Source organism: Lissotriton vulgaris, chromosome 2_1 (assembly GCF_964263255.1).
Source record: "Lissotriton vulgaris chromosome 2_1, aLisVul1.2, whole genome shotgun sequence".
Classification (NCBI taxonomy): domain Eukaryota; kingdom Metazoa; phylum Chordata; class Amphibia; order Caudata; family Salamandridae; genus Lissotriton; species Lissotriton vulgaris.
This window is the reverse complement of record NC_141687.1, coordinates 416,579,541-416,603,076: the sequence shown is the minus strand read 5'-3', so window position 1 is coordinate 416,603,076 and position 23,536 is coordinate 416,579,541. Positions and strand designations below refer to the sequence as shown.

At 43.2% G+C, this 23,536-nt stretch overlaps 1 protein-coding gene across 1 annotated transcript in view; it reads left to right on the top strand.

The window, feature by feature from the left end:
- Positions 1 to 23,536, top strand: part of PARD3B (par-3 family cell polarity regulator beta) — a 1,965,377-nt gene that overhangs the window by 1,136,984 nt on the left and 804,857 nt on the right. The window contains exon 18 of the mRNA XM_086954074.1: positions 9,658 to 9,895. Within this exon, the coding sequence (XP_086810200.1) occupies positions 9,658 to 9,895 (238 nt within the window). The remainder of the gene's footprint in view (positions 1 to 9,657; positions 9,896 to 23,536) is intronic.

Below are 23,536 nucleotides of genomic sequence, written 5' to 3'. Positions count from 1 at the left end.
GGCGGGTGAAGGGTAAGATATGAGGGGATGGGAAGTTGGCTGGCCTTTGATTTTACCAACCTCTTAGGGCAGAAGGTTTGAATTGGTACTCACTACAGTTTGCCTGGATAAAAAATAAATTCAAAATGGCAGCCATGTTCACAAAATGCCCGGAAGCTTGCAGGCACTGTGATGTAATAACTACTACATCAGGAGTGGTGTGAGGTCTGTGGTCATCCCAGCGGCATAGGGGCACCTGGATAGGTGATAGGCTTTACAAAACAGTATCTAGAGGAGCAGTTCAAAAAAGAAAAAAACAATGAAAATATTTGTATTTAATTTTGCACATTGTATATCGCTTTGTCAGAAAGAAACACAATATAACATGTTCTATAAGCACATATAGACAGACACACATTCTTGTCACATTCTTTTTCTCGGTTTTCACTTTTTCTTACTGCTGTGGGCGTACCATGTTTCATAACCTCACGTGTGCGGTGAATCAAAACACCCTGCCTAATGTGACCTGATTGAGTGGCGCGAGCTGACAGAGCAGAGGAGGGCATAGAGCGAAGACAAGTCAAGCAGGAAGGAAGAGCTGTAATGGCCCAGTAATAATGGATAATGCGTGCAATTACCACTTTGTGATGTCAGTAGTGTGCAATTACATTTTGTGCTCTAGTGTGGCGCAGACCTAGAGATGGTCCTTCCTAATTACGTATTTTCTTTAATTTGGCTCTTGCATTAGGAAGCACCGTTTTCAGCATCTTTAGCTAACCCCTTATAATAGGTTATACATTAGGTAATCATTAGACTCCACTGCTCTGAATGCTTATGTGCTGGTGAGGATCCCAGTGGTTTTGTGTTAAATTACATATTGCTGTGCCCTACTTTATCAGCTCTGTCCACTGGTATGGCTGAATTGTAGCTGGACTGCCTTTTACTAAATCTGAATTGTTGCTTACCCTAAGCATGGTGCTCAGTCTGCTGTGCTGTTACTGCTAATGGGAATGCTATAAATGGTCTTGGTCGTTATTGATCAACATCAACGGGTGATCTTCTTTGGTGACAATATCTTAGCGAGTTCTAGGTGAAATATTTAAAATAGGATTGTTTTCTAATCAACCGTGGATGCTTCATTAATAACATCACCTTTTGCAGAAGTCCATTTTCTAAGGACGTGGCCTAACAGCTGGGGCTAGGGCAGATTGACCTCAAATCTGGGAAACCGGGTTCGAGTCTCGGCAACAACGCTCAACATCCTGTGATTCTGGGCAAATCACTTAACCTTCCCGTGCCTAACAACAGAATGAATGTGTAATGCAACTGGTGCTCATCTAAAGTGCTCTGATACCATTGGGTCAAGTTTGTGCTATATAAACTACGAAAAGGGGAAAAAAACATTCTCCTCAGCACTCTTCAGCCTCTGAGTTGTCTTCCTCATAGCTTAAAATCTTCATCGTTCTCTACAACACTTCTAAGTTCTTTATCACTTGGGTCACATTTACCAAACCACCCCATTAAGTCATCTGACTAATATGGGTAGAGTTTGTTCATTCTTCATTGTCCCTTTATCCCAACACATATTTGAGGTAAACATGATGTTCGAGGCATATGGGCTGCAGATGGTACATTATGAATAGATCGCCATCTGGTGTTGGGCTCGGATGATTGCACTTTGTTTTTCTCTTGGAGAGTCTTTTGTATCTTGGTGACTCCTCCCTTGGTTGGTAGTGCGCATGGGCATCGGCTCCATCCTTAGATTGTTTTTTTCCGCCATCGGGTTCGGATGAGGATCGAGACGCTCCAGATCAACTTCAGAGAAAAGTGATTTATCGGCGCGTATTCCCTTTCCAATTCGACGGTATTGTTATCGAACGCGTTTCATTTCCATTCCGACGCGTTGCAAATTCAAAATCGAAGAGAAAAACTTGGATCTACGTCGACGAACAGGAGGCCTTTCTCGACGCAGTCAAGACCGGAGTCCATGGAAAGGACTCCATTCAAAAAATGTCCAACGTGTGGTGCTAAGTTCCCACACAAGGACCTACACGAGGTGTGCAACCTCTGTCTATCGCCTGAACACGAATCCAGGGACTGCGAAGCCTGCGCAGCATTCTCCTCCAAGCTAACGATTAGAAATCGTCGAGCTCGAAGACACGAGGTTTCCAGAATGCAGTCGGAGGCGATCCCGGAGCTGTTCGGAGACGAGCAAATTGAGGAAGAAGAGGATCAGTCGGGGTCGGAAGGGGACCAGTCGGAGGTTGAAGAACTCAGCGAGCAACAAACCGTGAGTGACGACGTCCCCTTACCGAAAAACCGACCCCGTGCGGTAACGACCCCGCCTTCGGGCCCGGTCAAACCGCAGAAAAAAGTTTCCGACGCCCCGCCCTCGGGCCCGGCAACGAAACCGAAACTGAAACCAAAACACTCGGACTCCCACCATGTCGGATCCGAGAAAAGGGCGACATCGACTTCGGCACCGAGGCTACATACAAGGGAAAGCTCGGTATCGAAACATTCCATGTCGAAACATAAATATGATTGGTCGTCCAAGATTCACTCGATACCCAGGAAGTCGGAATCGAGTAGACATTCGGTGCCGAAAACACCAAACACTGACGATCGAAAACATAAGCACCTTTCGGAACCAGGACCTTCGGTACCGATTCAGGAGCAACAGACAGATCCCAAACAAAAGATCTTGTTTATCGATGCGCAAACTGGCAAAGTGGTCACGAAGAAGAGAAAGAATGAACAGACAGAAGATAAATCTCTTCCTTCAAAAAAGAGAACAATGGGGACAAATATAACTCCTCCTGCTTCTCCTCGACCTAAAGTCACACCCTCTTCTCCGATTCCTCACACTAGGCCAAATATTCCTACACCTTCCACACCAAGACCATCTACACCTCAGTCTGATGTAGACAGTGATCTAAGGGAGGGAGAACCTCAAGGGGATGACGAAACCATCCCAGATGAGGATGACCCATGGGAAAATTATGACGTAGGGTCAGATGAGGACAACGACCCAGAGTTTTATCCCTCAAAGCCTTCACCACCTGATGATAACACAGGGTTTGTGCAGCTCATTAATAGGGCAGCAAAATATCATAAAGTAGATATACATACAGAACCTCAAATAGAGGATTTCCTGTTAGAGACGCTACCTAATGCACAAAGAACATCAGGTACTCTTCCTATGTTGAAGGGTCTTCTCAGTCACACAGAAGAAATATTCAAAGACCCAGTGAGGGCTAGGGTGTTAAACCCAAGAATTGATAAAAAATATAAGGCGGCTCCAAAGGATCCAATATTTATTAAAGGGCATGTACCTCTAGACTCGCTGGTGGTCTCAAACGCTCGTAAAAGAGCAAACTCATTATCTACAGGAGAGGCTCCTCCACCTGATAAAGAGTCAAAATTAATAGATGCATCAGGCAAAAGAGTAGCATCACAGGCGGCAAATAGCTGGCGTATAGCCAATACACAGGCACTACTCGCACGTTATAATAGGGCACATTATGATGAATTAGAAAAACTCATCACACATCTCCCCAAAGAACATCAGAAAAAGGCAGATCAGTTAATACAGGAAGGTAAAATAATAACTAATACTTCCATTAAGTGCGCCCTAGACGCAGCAGACACTGCAGCAAGATCTATCAACACCAGTGTCATGTTAAGGAGACATGCATGGCTTAGAATCTCAGGATTCAAACAGGAAGTACAAACGGCCCTACTAAACAAACCATTTGATCAAAAGACACTGTTTGGTTCAAGCACAGATGAGACCTTAGAAAAAATGAAAAAAGATACAGAAACGGCTAAGTCAATGGGAGCATTGCAACAGCCAACACAAAGAGGTTCCTTTCGTAGATCCACCTATAGAGGGGGCTCAAAGAATACAGGAACAAATCAGCAATCCACCTCTTTCACACCAACATCACCCAGAGGTAATTCAAGAGGCAGTTACAGAGGTAACAACAACAAAGGTAGAGGCCGCGGAAATAATAACAACCGCAACGCCTCAACCCCAAAACAGTGACTTCATAGAACTCCCCCCCAGACCACATAACACCGGTCGGGGGACGTCTATCACAGTTCCTACCTGTCTGGGAGAACATCACATCAGACAAGTGGGTGAGACAAATTATCCAACATGGTTATTGCCTGGAGCTCACAGCTACCCCACCAAACATCCCCCCCAAACAGCGTCCAATGAGTCAAGATCATCTGACATTATTAAGAGAAGAAGTACTAGCACTTCTACAAAAGCATGCAATAGAGAAGGTCCCAAAAGATCAACAAGGAACAGGAGTATACTCTCTATACTTCCTGATCCCCAAAAAGGACGGGTCCCTAAGACCAATATTAGACCTCAGACCTCTCAATGCTTACATAAATTCGGAGCATTTCCACATGGTCACGCTCCAACAAGTACTCCCTTTACTGAAGAAAGGGGACTTTCTTTCTACACTGGATCTAAAAGACTCTTACTTTCATATCCCAATTCACAAAGCCCACAGAAAATACCTAAGGTTTGTATTAGAAGGACAACACTATCAGTTCAAAGTCCTTCCGTTCGGTGTTACAACAGCACCGAGAGTTTTCACAAAATGCCTAGCTGTGGTGGCAGCACACCTAAGAAGACAACAAATACATGTCTTCCCATACTTGGACGACTGGCTAATAAAGGCCAAGTCAAAAGAAGAATGTCTTCAAAACACACAGAAGACAATTCAATTGCTGCACCACCTAGGGTTCACGGTGAACTACAAAAAATCACACCTGCAACCAAACCAGATTCAGCAATACCTGGGTGCTACGTTAAACACAGAAAAGGCAATAGCACACCCCAACCCAATCAGGATACAAACAATGGTCGGGCTAATACAAAGATTTCAACCACAACACTCACTACCAGCACGAGTGTTTATGCAACTATTAGGCATGATGTCCTCCTGCATACTGCTAATACCACATGCCAGACTACAAATGCGTCCACTACAGGAGTGTCTAGCGACACAGTGGAATCAGGCTCAAGGTCAGATTACAGATCTGGTGTTGGTAAACGACCGGACGTATCGCTCTCTGAAGTGGTGGAACACGGAAAACATTTCCAAGGGACGGTCGTTCCTAGAGCCAATTCCACAAGTGATAATAACAGCGGACGCATCGCTCTCAGGATGGGGAGCGCATATGGACAAATACACAGTGCAGGGGAAGTGGAGTGTGCAGCAAAAGAAACTGCACATCAACTACCTAGAACTATTAGCAGTATTTCTAGCACTAAAAGCTTTCCAAATGTAAATTACAGGCAAGGCAGTCCTGATCAGAACAGACAACATGACTGCAATGTATTATATTCAAAAACAGGGGGGGACACACTCTCTCCAACTATCCAAACTAGCACAGGACATCTGGAGATGGGCCATTCCTCAAAAGATCTATCTGTTAGCAGAACACCTACCAGGAGTTCAAAATCAGATAGCAGACATCCTAAGCAGACAGTCAGAACAAGTACACGAATGGGAGCTGCACGACCAAATACTGCAGCCATTCTTCCAAAAATGGGGGCAACCAGAGATAGATCTGTTTGCCAATCATCAGAACGCAAAATGCAAAAACTTCGCATCCAGGTACCCACACCAAAGGTCCCAGGGCAATGCACTATGGATAAATTGGTCAAACAAATTTGCTTACGCGTTCCCTCCTCTACCACTAATTCCGTTACTGGTTCGGAAGCTGCAGCAACACTCAATGACAATGATACTAGTGGCACCCACGTGGGCAAGGCAGCCGTGGTTCACCACACTGCTACAACTCTCACAAGTACCACATCAAAAGCTAAGATTATTACCCATGCATCTTACACAGAACCATGGAGAAATAATGCACCCAGATCCCAAACAACTGAACCTAGCGATCTGGCTCCTGAGGTCATAGAGTTTGGATATTTAGATTTACCACCAGAATGTATGGAAATCATTAAACAAGCAAGACGTCCTACCACCAGAGCATGCTATGCATCAAAATGGAAAAGGTTTGCTATACACTGTAACAGTAAGCACATCAACCCTCTGGACGCATCCACTAAACAAATCATTTGCTATTTACTACACTTGCAGCAATGTAACTTAGCATACACCTCTATAAGAGTTCATCTCGCAGCTATAGCGGCGTACCTCCAAAACAGGCAACATCTTTCCCTGTTTAAAGTACCAGCAATTAAAGCTTTCATGGAAGGACTCAAAAGAGTCATTCCACCAAGAAGACCACCTTCCCCAGTCTGGAATCTCAACATAGTACTTACCAGACTAATGGGGCCACCCTTTGAACCTATGCATAGGTGTGAAATACAATTCCTCACATGGAAGGTGGCCTTCCTCATAGCTATCACGTCACTTAGAAGAGTAAGTGAGTTGCAGGCTTTTACAATTCAAGAACCATCTATGCAGTTACACCAAAATAAGGTGGTTCTTAGAACAAACCCAAAATTCTTACCAAAGGTAATTTCAGCATTCCACATCAATCAGTCAGTGGAATTACCGGTTTTCTTTCCAAAACCACAAACAGTAGCAGAAAGAGCCCTGCATACACTAGATGTTAGAAGAGCCATATTGTACTACATAGAAAGAACACAAACTTTCAGAAAGACAAAACAGCTATTTGTTGCGTTTTCTCCAACACACAAGGGCAATCCCATATCTAAAGCGGGCATTGCCAGATGGATTGTAAAATGCATTCAAATATGCTACTTAAAAGCAAAGAGAACATTAACTGTTCCTCCTAGAGCTCACTCTACACGTAAACTAGGAGCATCTATGGCATTTTTGGGAAACATTCCACTAGATGACATATGCAAAGCAGCTACCTGGGTTACACCGCACACCTTCACAAAACACTATTGTGTAGATGTGCACACAACACAACAAGCTAGAGTGGGACAAGCAGTATTAAAGACTTTATTTCAGACAGTTGCAACAGACACGGGCGACCACCGCTAGGGAGAGAACTGCTGTATAGTCTATTCATAATGTACCATCTGCAGCCCATATGCCTCGAACGGAATATGCTACTTACCAGTATGCATCTGTTCTTGGCATAGAGGGCTGCAGAGTGGTACATGCCCTCCCAGCCTCCCCGGAAACCTGTGTCTGTTCCAACATTATCTTATTTAGATACACTTACATGGGCATTCTTATCTGTATTCTACTACACTACTCCATCTAACCCTACTATGGCAAAACAATCTAAGGATGGAGCCGATGCCCATGCGCACTACCAACCAAGGGAGGAGTCACCAAGATACAAAAGACTCTCCAAGAGAAAAACAAAGTGCAATCATCCGAGCCCAACACCAGATGGCGATCTATTCATAATGTACCACTCTGCAGCCCTCTATGCCAAGAACAGATGCATACTGGTAAGTAGCATATTCCTTCCGAGTGCTTATGGCTCTTCATGCTCAATGTTTCTTCATAGAATTCTATAGAACAGCTTTGCTGAAACTGCTTAACCGTCCTTTTGATTGACTGACTTGTACTGTTCCACTGCTCCCATTTAGGAAACTACTTTTTTCTTTTTTATACAGCACTTCATGTGAGAGTGCATGTATTTTTTATCTATCTTCCTCTTGTGCAGGTCCTTCTCCTCAAAAACCCACCCAACCATCCCCACTCTTGAGAAGCTCCTTATCCCTCCCAACCTGTCAGTGAAGGCACAGCACCAAGGTCATTTTATTCTGGGGTATGGCTGAAGAGCAGAAATTAAAGGTTGTTTTTGCTTTATCTCCTGCATTGCACTAATTGCATACAAGCACAAGCTTTGGCACACAAAGGTTCTTATGGTACTGGAGAAAGGGCCATGTGGTGTACTTAGCATGACACTTCTTCTGGAGACCCAGCTTCCTGTGCTACTGAAAAAGACCAAATGGCTGACCATGATTTATGGAGCTTAACGAACGACATATAGCTGAAAGATCATTTGTTAAACAGTGGCCTATCTTTCGTCTTGTGGGCTGAAAACCTCCAAGGGAAATTTACTTTCCATTTGTTTATTGCTGGATGCCCTGGCTTTCCTTCCGTTCCCTTTCTTTCGTCCCAAAGTATTGTTTTGTTTATTTTTTTTGTATTCATTATTGCTATTTCTAAAATACATTTGATTATAGCAAAGCACTATTGGAGCCCTGAATAAAAACAATCAACAATTATTATTAGTACTTCTTTGGTTTCATTCACCCTTTATTAGGGAACTATCAGGCTATATTGGAAATTCATTGTCAAATCTGTATTGCATCCTCTCACCACTTGCTTCTGCTTCCAAAATATGTAATTATCCTTTCCTCGACTTTAGCACAGCAAAGTATTCCAAAAAGGCAACACCCCCCATTAGCTTCTATATTTTAATGTTCCTCTTATTTTTGCAACCTACATTTTTTTTCTATAATTTTTCGAGTTTAATCAAGGAACCTCTCTTAAAGGCAGCTTTTCTATTATTGCAATCAACCTCAAAATATACTTTTCCTAGTTTGACTGGTACTGTACTACTGCTTTCATAGTTCTCTAGCTACTTGCTTATAATCCTATTTAGAGCAAATTAATTATTCATGTTTGCCCTGTGATCCCTCATCAGATCTGACATATTAAAGAAATTTGCATTTGAGAATGTAAATCATTGATCAGTTATGGGCTCCTGACGGAGGTGGTAACCAATTCACAAAGAGGAGGTTGTCCTCATTGGACCGCTTCCACTCTAGGTCCTGTGTCAGGTGGCCATGAGCGGAGCAGTCACCAGCTGCTTTAAGGAATACAAGCTGCTTGGTAAAGAATCCAATTTGAGATTGTCAACATCAGGATGGTGGTCTGCTGTTTCTTAAAGGACACCATACTTGTGATTGTAGCCAATCATATGAGGTTGCAAATAGCAACCTGCCTAATTAATATTCATTAGGCAGACTGTTCTATTATTCCTTGCACCTGGAGATTTTGTGGAATGGCCTATTAGTACATAGGTTGAAACACAAAATAACTGCAAGTTTCAGACAATTGGTGTACAAATTGAAAATAACATTTGTATCTCGTCTCTTTGTACATATGACCCAACAGCCAGCTTCGTTAATTTATTGAAGGATGTGTTCTTTGTTTTTATTTAGTCTGCCTCCAGGATGCTTGATAATCATTTCCTATTCTACCTTTCATAGTTTATGTGCATACTGACATCTGACGCATGTCAGTGGGTGGTGACCACTCTTAATTCTTTTAACCTCCCAAACATCTGGCAGTTTTTCCAAGCAAAATCACTAAAAAAGTTAATGCCCATCTCGATTTCACTGGAAGGGCATGTTGCCTGGGTGTAGCTCACATCTGCTATTCAGATGACCAATACCCTTTTCTACCTCAAACCATCTCCCTTTCTTTCCCCCAGGCATTTATCAGTGTGGTTTCAAAGATTCCAAGAGAACATTTCTTTATGTGTACTAATAAAAAAAAAATGTATAAAAACTCCTTTTACGCTTGTCCAACCTACATGATTTGATTAATTGTGTACAAATCTGTTCAATAATAACCCTGCCTTTGTGTCAAGCCTGTCGATCATGTACTGGATGGTTTGCTTTATTTAGAAACCTAGTTTCTTAAATCTCATGGTCTCTCTGCATGTGTTCCTCCTGTGCAGATGCTGTCTCAGAAGCAAGTTCTCCATCTGGCCGAGATACTCCCAGCAGTGAGTCAGCTGCCCAAGGGAACCCAGAGCCAGAAGACACAGAGAAAAACAAGAAAGACAAGAAGAAGAAAGACAAAGACAAGAAAAAGGAGAAAGTAAAGTCAAATGTGAAAGAGAAGAAGAAGAAGAAAGAAGAGAATGAAGAGCAGGAGAAGAAAGCCAAGAAAAAGGGATTTGGAGCCATGCTGAGGTAGGCCTTTTTTTTGTTTAAATGTATTTATTGGGATTTTACATTTCATAATGCTTGTTGACATTTTACATTATTGCAATGCATTAACACACAATTACAGTTGGGTGCGGAGTACTTGTCATCACAGGCATGCATTGTTACCAATTCGCACTGTTATTGCCATTTAATCCGTATAAAGAGACTATTAGGGAGGAGCCCTCCTGTTGTAGTGAGCTTTTCCGTGATACTGTCTCGTGTTCGGATTGAATTCGCCACCAGTGGGCGTGTATGGATAATTTGCTGTTGCGTATTCTTCCCAATGTTATCGTATCTTGTCTTGTCTGTGTGTGTTACTATCAAACTGTCATCGGAGTTATGTCTTCCGATGCAAATTTACGAACTTTCAACTTTTGGGGTAAACTGTGAGGGAAGTTGGGGAGCTATCAGACTAAAAGTTAACTGGACCAATAGTGTTGGTGGTATTATTTCATTTTTATCGTGTAGAGGTGTGGTAGGGCTCAGGTACGGGGGCTGGGAGTGTGAGACCTCTTTCGCATGATACTCCTGTGCGGTTTAGGGGGGGATTCCCGGCATGATGTCCACCTATTATTGGCTCTGGACAGGTGGATCCCACTGTGGATTTTCTGTGTTGGATCTTGCAGGAGATAACGATGGGGTGTGAGGTTGGGAGCCTGCGGGTGTTCTGACGTTGTCCAAACTTTATCTTTTTCTTCTCTGGTGCCTCCCTGATTCATGATCTAATCATGCGGTATCTGCCTTTCTTGCATCTAACGGACACAAGACCCCAATTGTTTACTTATCATGGGAGTGGTCCAAAATTTGGGCAAATGCCAAGCCCCCTTCTGCATCGTAACAGGGCTTTGAAAAACATGATGCAGGGTCGGATCTTGCATAGCAACTTAACTTAATAGAAACAAGCAGAGTAGACCACATTTTAAATGCTTTATTTTTAATCGACTGTTTGAACCAAAAGAAGGAAAGGAGCAGGAGTTCAAGGGACCGCTTAAATCGTAGGTTTCATCACCACTATTACCGGCTGCAACATCTCTCCCAACTTTGTTGGCCCAAAAAGGTCAATTCAAATAGGTCTACCCCAAACGATTCAGCTCTTTAAGCTGGTCTGTGTTGAATGTAAACCAGTAGCATTCCATCTGGTCTGGGCTTCCAAAATGCAGTGCTTAAGGCTGTTCACTGCTGCTCCAGGGTCACGGTCCGGCTGTCAAGAGTGTACAAATAGAATTGAAATCTATAGGACAACATGACATTACCCAAATGGTCGAGACAGATATTGAATAGTCGATGGGGTAACCAGTGGCGGCCGGCATAGCTTGCGGGGGTGGGGCGGGTGAGGGTCACATGGAGGGCAGTGGAGGGGGCTGCAAGGTGTCGCGTGACATGACACTCAGCCAGGGGCTGGAGGGGTGAGCATGTCCTCCATGCAGACTGTAATGCATCCTGTATGGGGAAGGGGAAAGTGTGTTTGACAAGTTTGGGTGGCCGAGAGGGCCGACCAAACAGTCATTGCGCACTTAGACGTGGGTAAACTACTGCTCCCCTGCTCTGAGACAGAGCAGCCCCACCCGCACAGCAGCAGGACACAAAGTATAAAATGATACTAACTTGAAGTTGTTACCATTCTATATTTCTTCTTCACACTGCTTAAAAGCCGTGAGGCGAAGCTCCTCCGCCACAGCAGAGGACCTGCCACTCGGGGTAACAAGAACTTTGCGGGACACCTTGGGAAAGTTTTATTGTCTGAAAATAGAAGAAAGGCATAAAGACAGTTTGAGCTATGCTGGTCAAGAAGAATCTTCTAGTGCTGGTGAAATTGACTGGGCGTTTCAGAGTAATGTCGGAACAACCTACATATCACTGTTATTGTGCGAAGACCATAAATTTTGCAGAAGAGGTGGGTATTCAAGTGCTTAAAGTGCATGCCGAAGTTTGCTTCAAGGTGAAATGGTAGAGTTGGGCGTTCTAATGGGTATAGAGTTGACAATGCAAGGTCTTTCTCTCAAACCATTTAAGTGTGAGCAGGGTTAGTAGAGATGTTTCTTCGAAGCCAACCATAGGAATGCCATTGGGAGATATATAACAGTTTAGGCAAGTTGTGTGAAAGCCTGGGGCTATTAATACGTCCATGACTTAAAATGCCATGTTCATCTGCCTTTCATCTTCAATCCCACTTCATGCTGCCCTCTCACACCCAAATAAGAAGAGGAACTGCAAAAAAATATGATTTCATCTGAGAAGCAGAGCTAGAAATGGTGCATTGACATAGTCTTTCTGATTGTTCAATAGTGCCCTCAGCCGGCTTTTTTGTCTTCTTGACTGATGTCATTTCCCCCTCCCCCAAACATGTATCAGTAGGAATACTGCGGTCCCCAAGGATTTTTTAATAAACCTATTATAGTCCACTACTGAATTGTTGACACCAAGGGCCATATCACGAACAGCGCTTGCACTGTCTAAAGTGCATTAACTTAACCTGACGTTTCTCCCACTTAGAGCTGGATTACCAGACATCAAGGGTGTGCCTCTTTGTTTTAGAGCTGTACTGTGCAAAATCATTCACCAACTCTGAGAAATATCAGGTTAAATGAATGCACTTCAAACAGTGCAGGCGCATACATTAAGGCACTTGGCTGTGCTCTGAGCCAGCTCAACTGTTCCTGATGTTCAAGGTAGGTTAGCATCTTGCATAGAAGGACTTTTCAATTCTCTTCATAGTAAAGTTCCATTGATGCTTACCGTGGCCTGATTGGCTCCATTACATTTAAAAAGGCTTATACGTTTATGGCCAGTGTGTAAATATCCTGGTAAGCACACATTCTCTGTGGCATGCTTGGAAGGAAACTTTAATGGCTATTGCTGGAGCGGAGCGGATTTGAGCAGCTCCCGCTTCTCCTTCCACTTTGACCATATTGGCGTGAGTGATGCAGAAAGGAGTCAATATTTAATATGACTAACTTACATTTGTGCAACCAGTTTGGCTACACAAGGAATACTAGGAATATGAGAATAGGGTTTAGAAGATTTATTACAAATTCGCAGTTAGTCCAGAATTTATGTAAGTCATGATTATATCAATGATATACAGAATTCCAATAGGTAAATTAAGATTTCGGCTATTTTCAGCCTTTGAAGTAGAAGGCATGAAACAAAAGCAAACACACAGATACAGATGGTTACAAATATAATTCGATTATCCTTAAGATTCTCCTTATTAAGCACGAATAAGCTTTAAATTTATCAGGTTCTGAGCTCTAAATTAGGATTGGAACAGTTCTAAGCTCGTTTCTAAAGGTCAGGAGCATAAAGTTAAGGTGTCAGAATTACAGAAACTTCTGTAGAAGCATTCTAAAAAGAGAACCAGTGTTAGCATAAAGCCAGACTCACAAAAGAATAAGAGAAGCAGAGAGAACTGTACATCTCCAAGTCCAAAAGAATCTGCTGTACCGTGAACTGGGAACACCACACTATAGGAAACATATGAGATTTAGCTGGTGTTATCTCAATCACACCACCAACATTCAATGAGAAAACAATGTTCAGGTGCGTTGCAAAATGTCTCTTCATTCCCATCGCCTCAGCTAGAACAGCAATTCTTAGGCCTTAAACAACTAGCCACTCCTGGCACGGGATGAGCAGGAGGCATTCTTGTAACATGTTCATTATCACGTCTTGTCAAGATTTTCTTCCCAGCCTTGCTATCACTAATAGATTGTCCTCCTAACTCTTCCTCATGAAGGCACCTGCAAGTGAAAATGTTATTGCAAGCAAAATGAGAAAAAGGCATCTTCACTTTAAAGAAATACAGGCCTAAGAAGGCTAACGTTAAAATGAATTCGAAAAGTGCTCAGTTAAATGTGGCTATAAGTGTAATCACAAAAATCAAATGCAAAAGTTATTAATGAATCAGGATTATATACAGGTAGTACATTTCTTGTGTGATGATGGTTTTAATAGGCCTTCATATTACATTTCTTATTTCTTATGTTGAGGTACTCAATGTATGTAAGTATTAAGTCTGTGTAAATAATGCACTCCTGTGATGTGTAGCGCAGGAGACAAAATTGTGCTGCTCCAATATCCTACAATAAAAGATATTGTCTGAAAAGAATTACCTGCCTAGTGCCTTCTGCAAACAGAGGCGAGCTCCTCCACGGGTCCAGTGATGAGCCAGTAGAGGACACACTAGAATTCAGAAAGAACACGAAGCATCAGTCTTTTGTAATGGTCGTAGCTTGGTCAAGGACAGCATCGCTGTTTCTACGGCTACAAAACTATTTTGGGAACTCGTTTTGTTCTGAAAGCACAAGATTGCCTAAATTGCTTGAATTATTTAGTGACAGACAAATGATCCCCAGTGTATTAGTTTTACTATTTTAAGGACATATCTAATTTTTTATTACATTTTTCTGCCCAGTGTCCTGGCAGGAAAGTTTGGTTTCTTAAGGGTGAGTGATAATTAGGAAGAGACGCACGTTGTTTGTGGTTTTGCAGTTAATTTGCTAGTTTGATTTGGAGCCCATCAGTCGGATTGCACCCATGTGGCAGAATTATTTTCAAGGTGGGTGACTGGTGGGTGGTGCACCCTCACACTGTAGAGGTTATTGATCAGTCACAGTGGCTATTGATGGGGATTAGGAGAAATCAAACAGTGCATTAGCTATAGCACTGAGGTATACCTGAGTCCGGTGTTAAGCATAGCTAAAATATTTGCATTGGAAGAACGAAGTACACGAGTAGCGGTGTACAGCCTGAAGCAAGCCTTGAGAAAACGGAGTGCATTTACATAAAGATGATTGACTACTATGCACATAGACTTTAGGACAGTCCTCTTGTGAATAGACAACCAATATAGTAAGTGCAGGATAAGGTTTGCAAAGAATTATTCAGATGTATGAACAATTGCTTGTGCTGCGTGATTTTGGATAGATTGCAGCCTGTTCAGTATTTTCTTAAGAAATTATGCAATACAGGGAGTTAACATAATAATAGCTAGAACCGATGGTGACTGACACAATGGTTTATCAAGTGTCTATGGGTAGCAAAGGAAGAATAGTTTTAAGCCTGTGAAGATCACAGAGCAAGAAGAGATGACAGATGAACTTTGTAAATTAGGTTTTAGGATAGTATCAATTTGGACACCTATGTTTTTTACTAAAGGTTTAGGTTCCAGACGTGGACCTAAGTCTAAAGGTGATTGGTTGGAGATAGCCAAGGAAACTGATCATTTCTTACCACCGGGATCGCTGTTCTATCTAAATTAATTTTTAACGTGTTGGCATTCAACCACCATTTAATATCATTGACATAAATGAGCTGGGTGTTGTGAGCCTAAGAATAAAACATACGCCTGATTTCTAATGATTGAAAAAAGATAAGGGGATCAAGTTGATCTCTGGGGAATACCAGTGAGCACTGTGCAAGAGGGTGTGGTACATTTCGCAAGGAAGGGTGACTTTCTGGACTCCATCCATGAAAAAAGACTTGAACACATCTAATGCTAGTCCGTTGATTCAGCATTAAAAAAGAGTAGAGATCAAGATATCCTGGTACACCATTTCAAAGATTGCTGACAGATAAATAATAAATGATAAATAATAAAAATAATATATTGATACGATTTTTGTTGTCAGCTGGTAAAAATGTCATCAAAAACAGCTATTACAACCAAATTTTTGTGTGCAATATGGCCTGAGGCGAGCTGGTAATCTTCCAACAGAGAGTTTTTTCCACGTACTTGCATAGCTGTTTAGCCACAATATTTTCCAAAATCTTGGCAACCAGAGGCAATAGAGTGATTGGCTAATAGCTGGCAGGGTTACCTGAATCAAGGTAAGACTTTTTAAACAAAGGTTTAATGATTGCCAACTTATGCTCTGTAGGAATGGTCCAGATTTCAAAGAAGAATCAATTATCTTGTGAATGGAGCCACTAACTCTGACAAAATCTTTAGTTTAAATGGTTTTTAAGTCGAAGCCTAGCATGAGACTGCGCACATGCGCAGTCTCGCTGGCTAGATTTAGTGTTATTAGGGAGAGTTCACTAGTAGGCTTTAAGCCCCGCCCCTCTTTCCGATTGGTCGGCATCACCGTTCATGCTAAATGGTGGCCAGCCATTGGGAAAGAGCGTCATCTGACGTACACTTTTCTCTTTTTTGTCCATCCCACTTGGACTGGCTGCCCTGACTGACTGTTGGCTTAAAAGATTTGTTATCTTCTTTATGGGTCCAAACATTGCCCCATAAAGAAGATAATAAGCCTTTTACGCCAGCGGGAAGTCCGGCCAAGTCCATCCAAGTGGGAAGGCAGCAATAGAGAAATGTTAACGTTGTTGCGATTATACGAAAATTAAAGAAATAGATGTTTTTTCTTTTTCTTTACTTTGGGTATAATTGCGGCACACGTGCTTTACTTATAACATTTTATAAGTAAAGCACGGGTGCCGCGATTATACCAAAAGTAAAGAAATAGAAGAAACATCTATGTCTTTCATTTTAGTATATTTGCGGCACCTGCTCTTTACTTTAAAAATGTTATAAGCAAAGCGCGGGTGCCGCGGCTGCCTGGCGAGCGCTTTTTTTTTGTCCAACGAAGTAGTCAGCCCTCACGCGGGCCGCCGATGCAGCACAGCAGCATCCGACACCCATCAGACTCGCTGTTGCGTTGGGCTGATTTCAGCACCACCCTGCCCCACCCTCTACCTTGCTCATCGTCTTCCAGCCTCCGGAGCCTCACGCCATGTCTTCAGTCCAGACTTCCACCGCTTTGGAATCGGGCTCTCCTCTGCTGTCACATAGAAGAGGGAGTTGCCTCAAGCCCATCAGTCGTCCTCGAAGCCCCGATCATCTAGCCTCTCGATCCGGTTGCTCCTTCTGCTGCTGGATTCGCACGCCAACGGGCCTCTCACTACCAGCTGCTGTCGATTTCAGTCAACCCACAGAGGAGGATTAGCAAGTTGGGCCTCTCAGCTGGCCCGGTACCCCACCAGGTCTCGTAGATGCTCCTTCCTGCGTCACCAGGGATTACTCTCTGGAGTGTCACCAATCGGGCAAGGTCCTGCCCCGGCATTGAGGTAGGCCCCGTTCATCGTGGGATGGCTGCAGGGTCTGCCATAGGGGGGTCAGCGCCGGCAGCCGGGTCCAAGACTGATGCCTTTGATACTTGCAAGGCGGAGGGAGGAGTTCAGGCGGCTTAGTATTACAATGCACAGCAGGATGTTGGCCGATTACTAGGGTCTATGTTGGAGCTCTTTCAAGGTGCATACGCCATCTTGGCCGTTCTGGACACATCCCCCTCCCCCAGACGGTATTACCATATGGACACCACACCATTTGTTATGTTTTACAGTTACTTTAGAGGCAGGCGTGGGCCCTTCCTAGCCTCTCAATTCTCCCAAGGTGTTATAAATGTTGGTGCATGTCGCCTGGCCACCTGCCAGCTAATCGAAGGACAAGAACATGATTTCAACAAGGTAGCCATCAGAATATGTGTAAGGACATCATTAAATGTGAGCAAGGGCTTAGATTTTGCTGGCCCAGGCTGTATAATGTCTGTCAAAACTTTTGTTTCTGTCCCAATGAACCACCACTGGAAATTTCGTACTTTCTTCAATTGCTGGCCTATGTGGCCAGTCATGCTCTGTCTCAAGTATCAAGTACACTCAGTGCAATAAGGTGGAGACCAAGCCATTCCCCTCACCATCATCAATAATATCCTTGTGTGCAGTCAGAACCAAAAAGACAATCAAGCCTCTGCTGATAAGAATGATGTGTTAAAGGCACAGAGTTAGATTCAGGGTGCATAACTACTTGTTGCACATTCATCATTTTACAATGCAACATTGGTTAAGCTTGAGCTGGAGTCTGGAGCCTAGCTTGAGCCCTGTACCGAAAGCATTAAAAATGCAATAGGTCTTGCATTTTATTAAGTTAAAGCCATTCGCTTTGCTATGCAATACCATTAGCAAAACAAAGGGCTTTAACTTAGCCAAAGGCGAGACCTGTTGCATTTTCAATGCTTGTTATTAAGAGTTTTTAGAAAGTAAACAAAGTGCAAACTGAAATAATAGAAAAACAATATATAAATATATAAAGTACATGTATGTTTGTAAAATGGCAGGTGATAATACAAAAACAATACAAATCGAAATAATACAACAGGGTTAATGGGCCGCACGTCTGGAGGTGATCCTGACTTGTATGATTTGATAGATAAAATAACTTAATCTAAGGAATGCCAATCACATTGATTTGGACTTAGAGAATAAGTAGGCCGGGTGATATCCTTGATGTATTCTTTGAGACTTGGAAGATTGCTGTTTTTGACGAAGAAAGTATCTGATGTGGCCCAAATAGGTTTTGAAGTATCCAGTGACTGGGCGCTGCACACCAACGTATTATAGGTTTAGATTATGCCCCCCAGTGTGGCCAGTGCAGCATTCTTGGAACGAGGAAAGTTAACCATTGTTTCTAGCACAGCACCGTACAGTGCCAAACAGTACTATGGTTGAGGTTTGGAGCTAGCACAAGCTGCTTTAATGGTTATTGTTATCCTAGAAAGTTACCGTTTTGTATTATTCTGTTCAAGCCACTAATATTATAATCACAACCATAGTGGGGAGGAGACGTGGACCAGGATGGCCAAGTTAGTGCTATATAAATCTATCAAAACAAATTAGTGGCAGTTCCATGCCTGTGATCCAAGATCACACTGAGGCTTTGGGGTGCTTTTTTAGATCTCAAATCCTTCCACTCCCTGCATTTTAAAAACAAAGTGCAAAACGTACCTCTTGTCTCCTATGGATCCACGTCTCTTGGCTGCACGCATTGGAATCCTTTCGCCAAGCGCGATTGGCACGAAACAATATTGAGATTTTTGACAGTGGCAACTGATTGAACCGAATTTCTTCATCTGTTGCTCAGCTGTTGTTTACTTCTCTCTTAAAGGCTGATTGCCTTATTGTTAATCTTCCGTTCGCTTGATGTTTTTAAGTAGTTTTGATTTGGACGGAGGGGGTGGCAGCCAGTCGACAAGAAAAACAATCAAGCGTCAAGTGTGCATTTCAATTTTGAGAGCTTAAACAGGAGGTATGGGGGAGTTCACGTTGTGTGCTGGGTATTAAAGATACTTTTTGTGTTTGTGTTGAATTCGTGGTGTTTATCAAGACAGGAAATGTCATTTCAACCCATTTTCATGTTGATGAAGATGGAACAGTATTTGAACGTGAACTTGGCACCTGTCCATATTTATCCATTGGGTCTCTCCTTTTATTCGCAACATATAGATATTCAGTAAACCCTGAGCTCCTATAAAATGCATATGCTTAAAACAAATGGGTTCTGTTTTTAAAATTCGTACCAGGACATGAGCATCCCTGATGGAAATGGCCAGAAGTTGTAGGTGTACCTCAGTCTTCTTAAACACAACGAATATCCGCTTTCTTTGGATTGCCTGCTGTCCATTCCCTTTCCAGATACCATGTTTCCTGGATAAGGTCAGAAAATAAGCCGGTGCACAAAAGTAAAGGTGGCTCCCATTAGTGCATTAAATAGCTAAACAAATGTTACCCATGTTTGTAAATTGGGACAGTTTTGCACTTATAAAGACGAGCGGAATGAGTTTTTTAAGGTATAGAAGACTACATGGATTTGTGCTTGCTGCAGTCCATGTTTGTGGCAATATCCGCAAAGTCAATGGCTCACCCGACCAAAAAACAAGCCCACAAGCCGCCCAATAAAATGCCCACACATTGACCTGCCAGAACAGCCCGCCAGGCACCGTCCGATTGTTTTATAGACCAGTCCAATTAGGACTTGTTTATTGCTTGCCTTGCATAGGTGGAATAAGCATAATTGTGCTACAAAGCAGCGTAATACCTTATTTTTAAGTTTACAGCTGTGGGTCTGTATAAGAGCATGTTCCAGTTGCTATGCTTTCAGGCATCTCTAAGCCACAGTCTGGTGAAGGAAGTCCACAATTGCTTCTTTCTCTGAAACAGTGACAAAGGAGATGTCCCCAAGAATGACCTGAGCTGTTGGAAACCACACACTCTTAGTAGATTAGGAAGCTTTGAAACATCAATTTTGCAAAATGTCATCCAGGAATAATCCAAGCCTGCAACTATTAGCAAGCATTGGCAAAGCCAAAACAACTAGCTTCAATGTGCAACCATATCCAAGCAGGCCTGCATATCCAAACAGCAAATGCTGTTTGCATGGATTGCATCCCTAAATATTTTTAAGACTTTCTGGCTTTGCCAATGCTGGGGAAAGGTAGCAAAAAAGGATTGTGTTCTTTAGAGAATGTATGCATATATGAGAGAATGAAAGTAACAAATAGTGTGATGCCTGTGAGTACTTCTCAGTTGTAAGACAGTCCCTCGTACATTTTAATGAGAGCACTTCTTAAGAAGCGGAATGATACACCTAATAACCATTAGCGCAAGGGAGAGAGAAAAACTGTGGGTGGAGCAAAAGCCCACTCTATGTACATATATTTGTTTTAGATTTTAGCTTTCAGGTTGTGTTTCAGACCCATGCAAAATTAAACCAGTCCTAAAAACATGACAATGGTAGCTTTATTTACGAAGGTCTGAAAGTAAATCACAGAGAGCGTAAGGCATGTATGTTATGGTCTAATGTGCACAGTTCCAGACAGCAAAGGAGTACCAATAATTTCCTTGGTTACAGAGCTGGACCTCAAGTGTTCAGAGCTAATTTGTAAAGGCAATCTAATGGAGCAACTTGAGGTTCCATGCTGGTCCACCATAGCTAGAGCTTTGCCAGATTCTCAGGATGTCAACACAAGATAAAACTTTAAGTGCTACCAATTAAATGAGACTCTTTTACAAAGTAGGTGATTATGCTTTACTTGAGGTGTGGTGCTTCCTTTTCCGGACCAAAGCTGAATTCTGTGGTCAAAAGAACAACGATTGGGGTGGAAAGGAGCATTCCTTGGATGTTGCGGATTTAGCAAAAAATATTTGCAGATTTGGAGAAGAGGAGTGCTTCTACCTGCCTCGTCCCATGCACCTTAGATGTGTGCAATGTCAGTGCTTTAAATGGGCCGGTACTCACTGGTACTGAGTACCACCACTTTTTTATTTTCTCCCTGTGAGTACCAGAAATTATTCCTCAGAGAAGGAGAGTACCGGTACTCAGGAGGGCCCAGGCTTCTTCACAAGTGATGTTGCTCATGAATTCCTGCCTCGGCAGCAGCCTTTGCACGTCCCGCATTGGTTTAAACATGCCTTTCAAATGGTGGACCCAGTGATCTACGTGTGCTGCTGTTGGAGTTATTAGAGGAGAAGTGTAGGTGCAGGCCATTATCTTTCTTACGTGGTGGGGATAGAAAAGTACCTAACAGGGATGGGTGTGGGGCGCATTGTTCAAGGCACTGCAGCTTGTTTAGCATGCCCACTGTTTTAAATGCCTGCAAATCTTCACCCATCAGCAATTTAAATTGAAGGCATTTGTATGAAAGAAAAACCCTGCTCTTTCCAACAATTTATCCCATTAACCTCACACAAAAACTTCATAAAAGGCAAAATAAATGTCTCTTGCTTCAGATGGAAAACAGGACCCAAGCCAATTGCAACAGGAGGTTCCATGGAAGGTGTGACACTTTCATACAGTTTTGGATTTTATCTGTCAAACCTTTGCATTCTGCGATTTGTAGTTTCCTTTTCTCATTCTATGCAAGAGATAAAAAAAACAGCATACAAAGCATGTATCGCAAAAATCAGGGATAGATTAAAAATGTCACGTAGCATGCAGGGGTGGCTCCTCCGTTATGGTAGAGGAGCATCGCCCCCAAAAAAAGAGCAGGAAAGGAAAAATAAAACAACGCTAGTTTTATTTTTCCTTTCCTGACTGGTCTTGGGGAGGGCGGGGCCTGGTGTTGACAATCACTGAGGAGAGTGGTAGTGCACTTCCATCACTGTGCATGATGGTTTGGCCGGCTGTAACCATCATGCGCAGTGAAAGGTCTCTCCAACCCAACAACGTAGCTAGGTTGGACAGAGCAGGCTCTAAGTCTGTCCAGGAGCGCAAATCAAGAGCGCTCAGGCCAATCCAGAAGCTGCTGTCATGCGCAAGAGCAGCTTCAGGATTGGCCACAGGCAGGGGTGGCTCCTCCATTAGGGCGGAGGAGCCTCGCCCGCTGCTTTCTCGCAGTGCGAGAAGCAAAAACATAAAATTGTATTTAAAATACCATTTTATGTTTCTACTCCTCGCGCTGCGATTAAGCAGATGGCAGGGTTTGCCTGGTTGGGGGCGGGTGGGAGGGTATGTTCAGTTGGGGGCGGGCGGGTGGGCAGTTCGGGGAGGAGTGGCTTGCCCACTGTGTGGGCCCTGACTGTTAGGTCGGCCCCTTGGGGCCGACCAAATCAGTCATGCGCACTCTACATTTTCTCTGTTGGCTGCATGCAGCCTACATAGAGAAAATGGCCTCCCTACAGGTGCCTGGCTGGGCGCTGTCTGCACCAATCACAACGCTGCTATTGCAGTGTTGACATTGGCTCAGGGGAGAGGAGGGAGGATGCCTGTGCCATGAAAGCAGCAGGAAAACGCCAAACACGTGACCCGACCACAAGCAGAGGCAGCGAGGGATCCGGTCAAGTACGTTTCTTTCTTAAGCCCCCCCCCCCCCCCCCCGCGCGACCCCCCCTACCCACATATCCACCCACCCGCGAGTCATGCGAGCCGCGACTGCCCACAGGGCATTCTGGGAGCCTGTGCCTTCAGGAAGTGGTGAGAGGAGCAGCAGAGAGTGAGGGGACGGCTGCAAGTAAGTTTTTTTAATTTCTTTATTTTTTATCCCCCTACAACCCTGAGGGCCCTACCCCTGCCCACTCCTCCAGCATGCTGGCCGCTCTTGAAAGCATGGTTCCGCTTGGGACTCCCAGCCTCTGTTCAAATATTTTGTGGGAGTCCACATGCATATAAACAAACATTATCAATGCACATTCTTTTGGCTTTTCATGGTGAATATTGAATCCTGCAGGGCATTACTTCTGATGCCGGCTCTTTGCGTCCATCTGGGTTGTCCATGAATCCTTCTATCTCCTGGCATCTGTTAACAAAGAGGAATAGGGGATAAGATCCATCCTGGCAGATTATGCATCCTCCACAGTAGATTTCAAGCTGATGTTCGAAGTGGAAATAATATGCAGGAATCTAGATTTAAATCGATCAATAATTACAAAACAAACTGCAATTTATTGAAACCTTAGTGTGCCATTTATTATTAAATGTTTCTTCAAGACCTTTGACCATTATTAGGTGATTTGGAGCAGCCATATCACTTAAGTATCTCTGCTCCGATGAGAAACACCCTTGGCAGGCTCCTAAAAGGTTTTGGTTGTGAATACAAAAATCGCACAAAATGCAACTCCAGACTTGCTGTTGTGCCTGGTAATTTTTTTTAGAGCTGCCACTGTCCTAGAGTACATGTGTAGGACAACATGTGTGAGATGAAAAGTAAAAGCATAATGTGTGAGAGTTTACAAACCTGTGAGAATGAAATGTTGAACGTGTGTGTTTGTGTGATGCTGATTGTGATTCACAGTATGAAATTGGTTAAGTGTGTGTGTGTGTGTGCTTGTGTGTGTGAAAGGGGTAAATGTATTTAG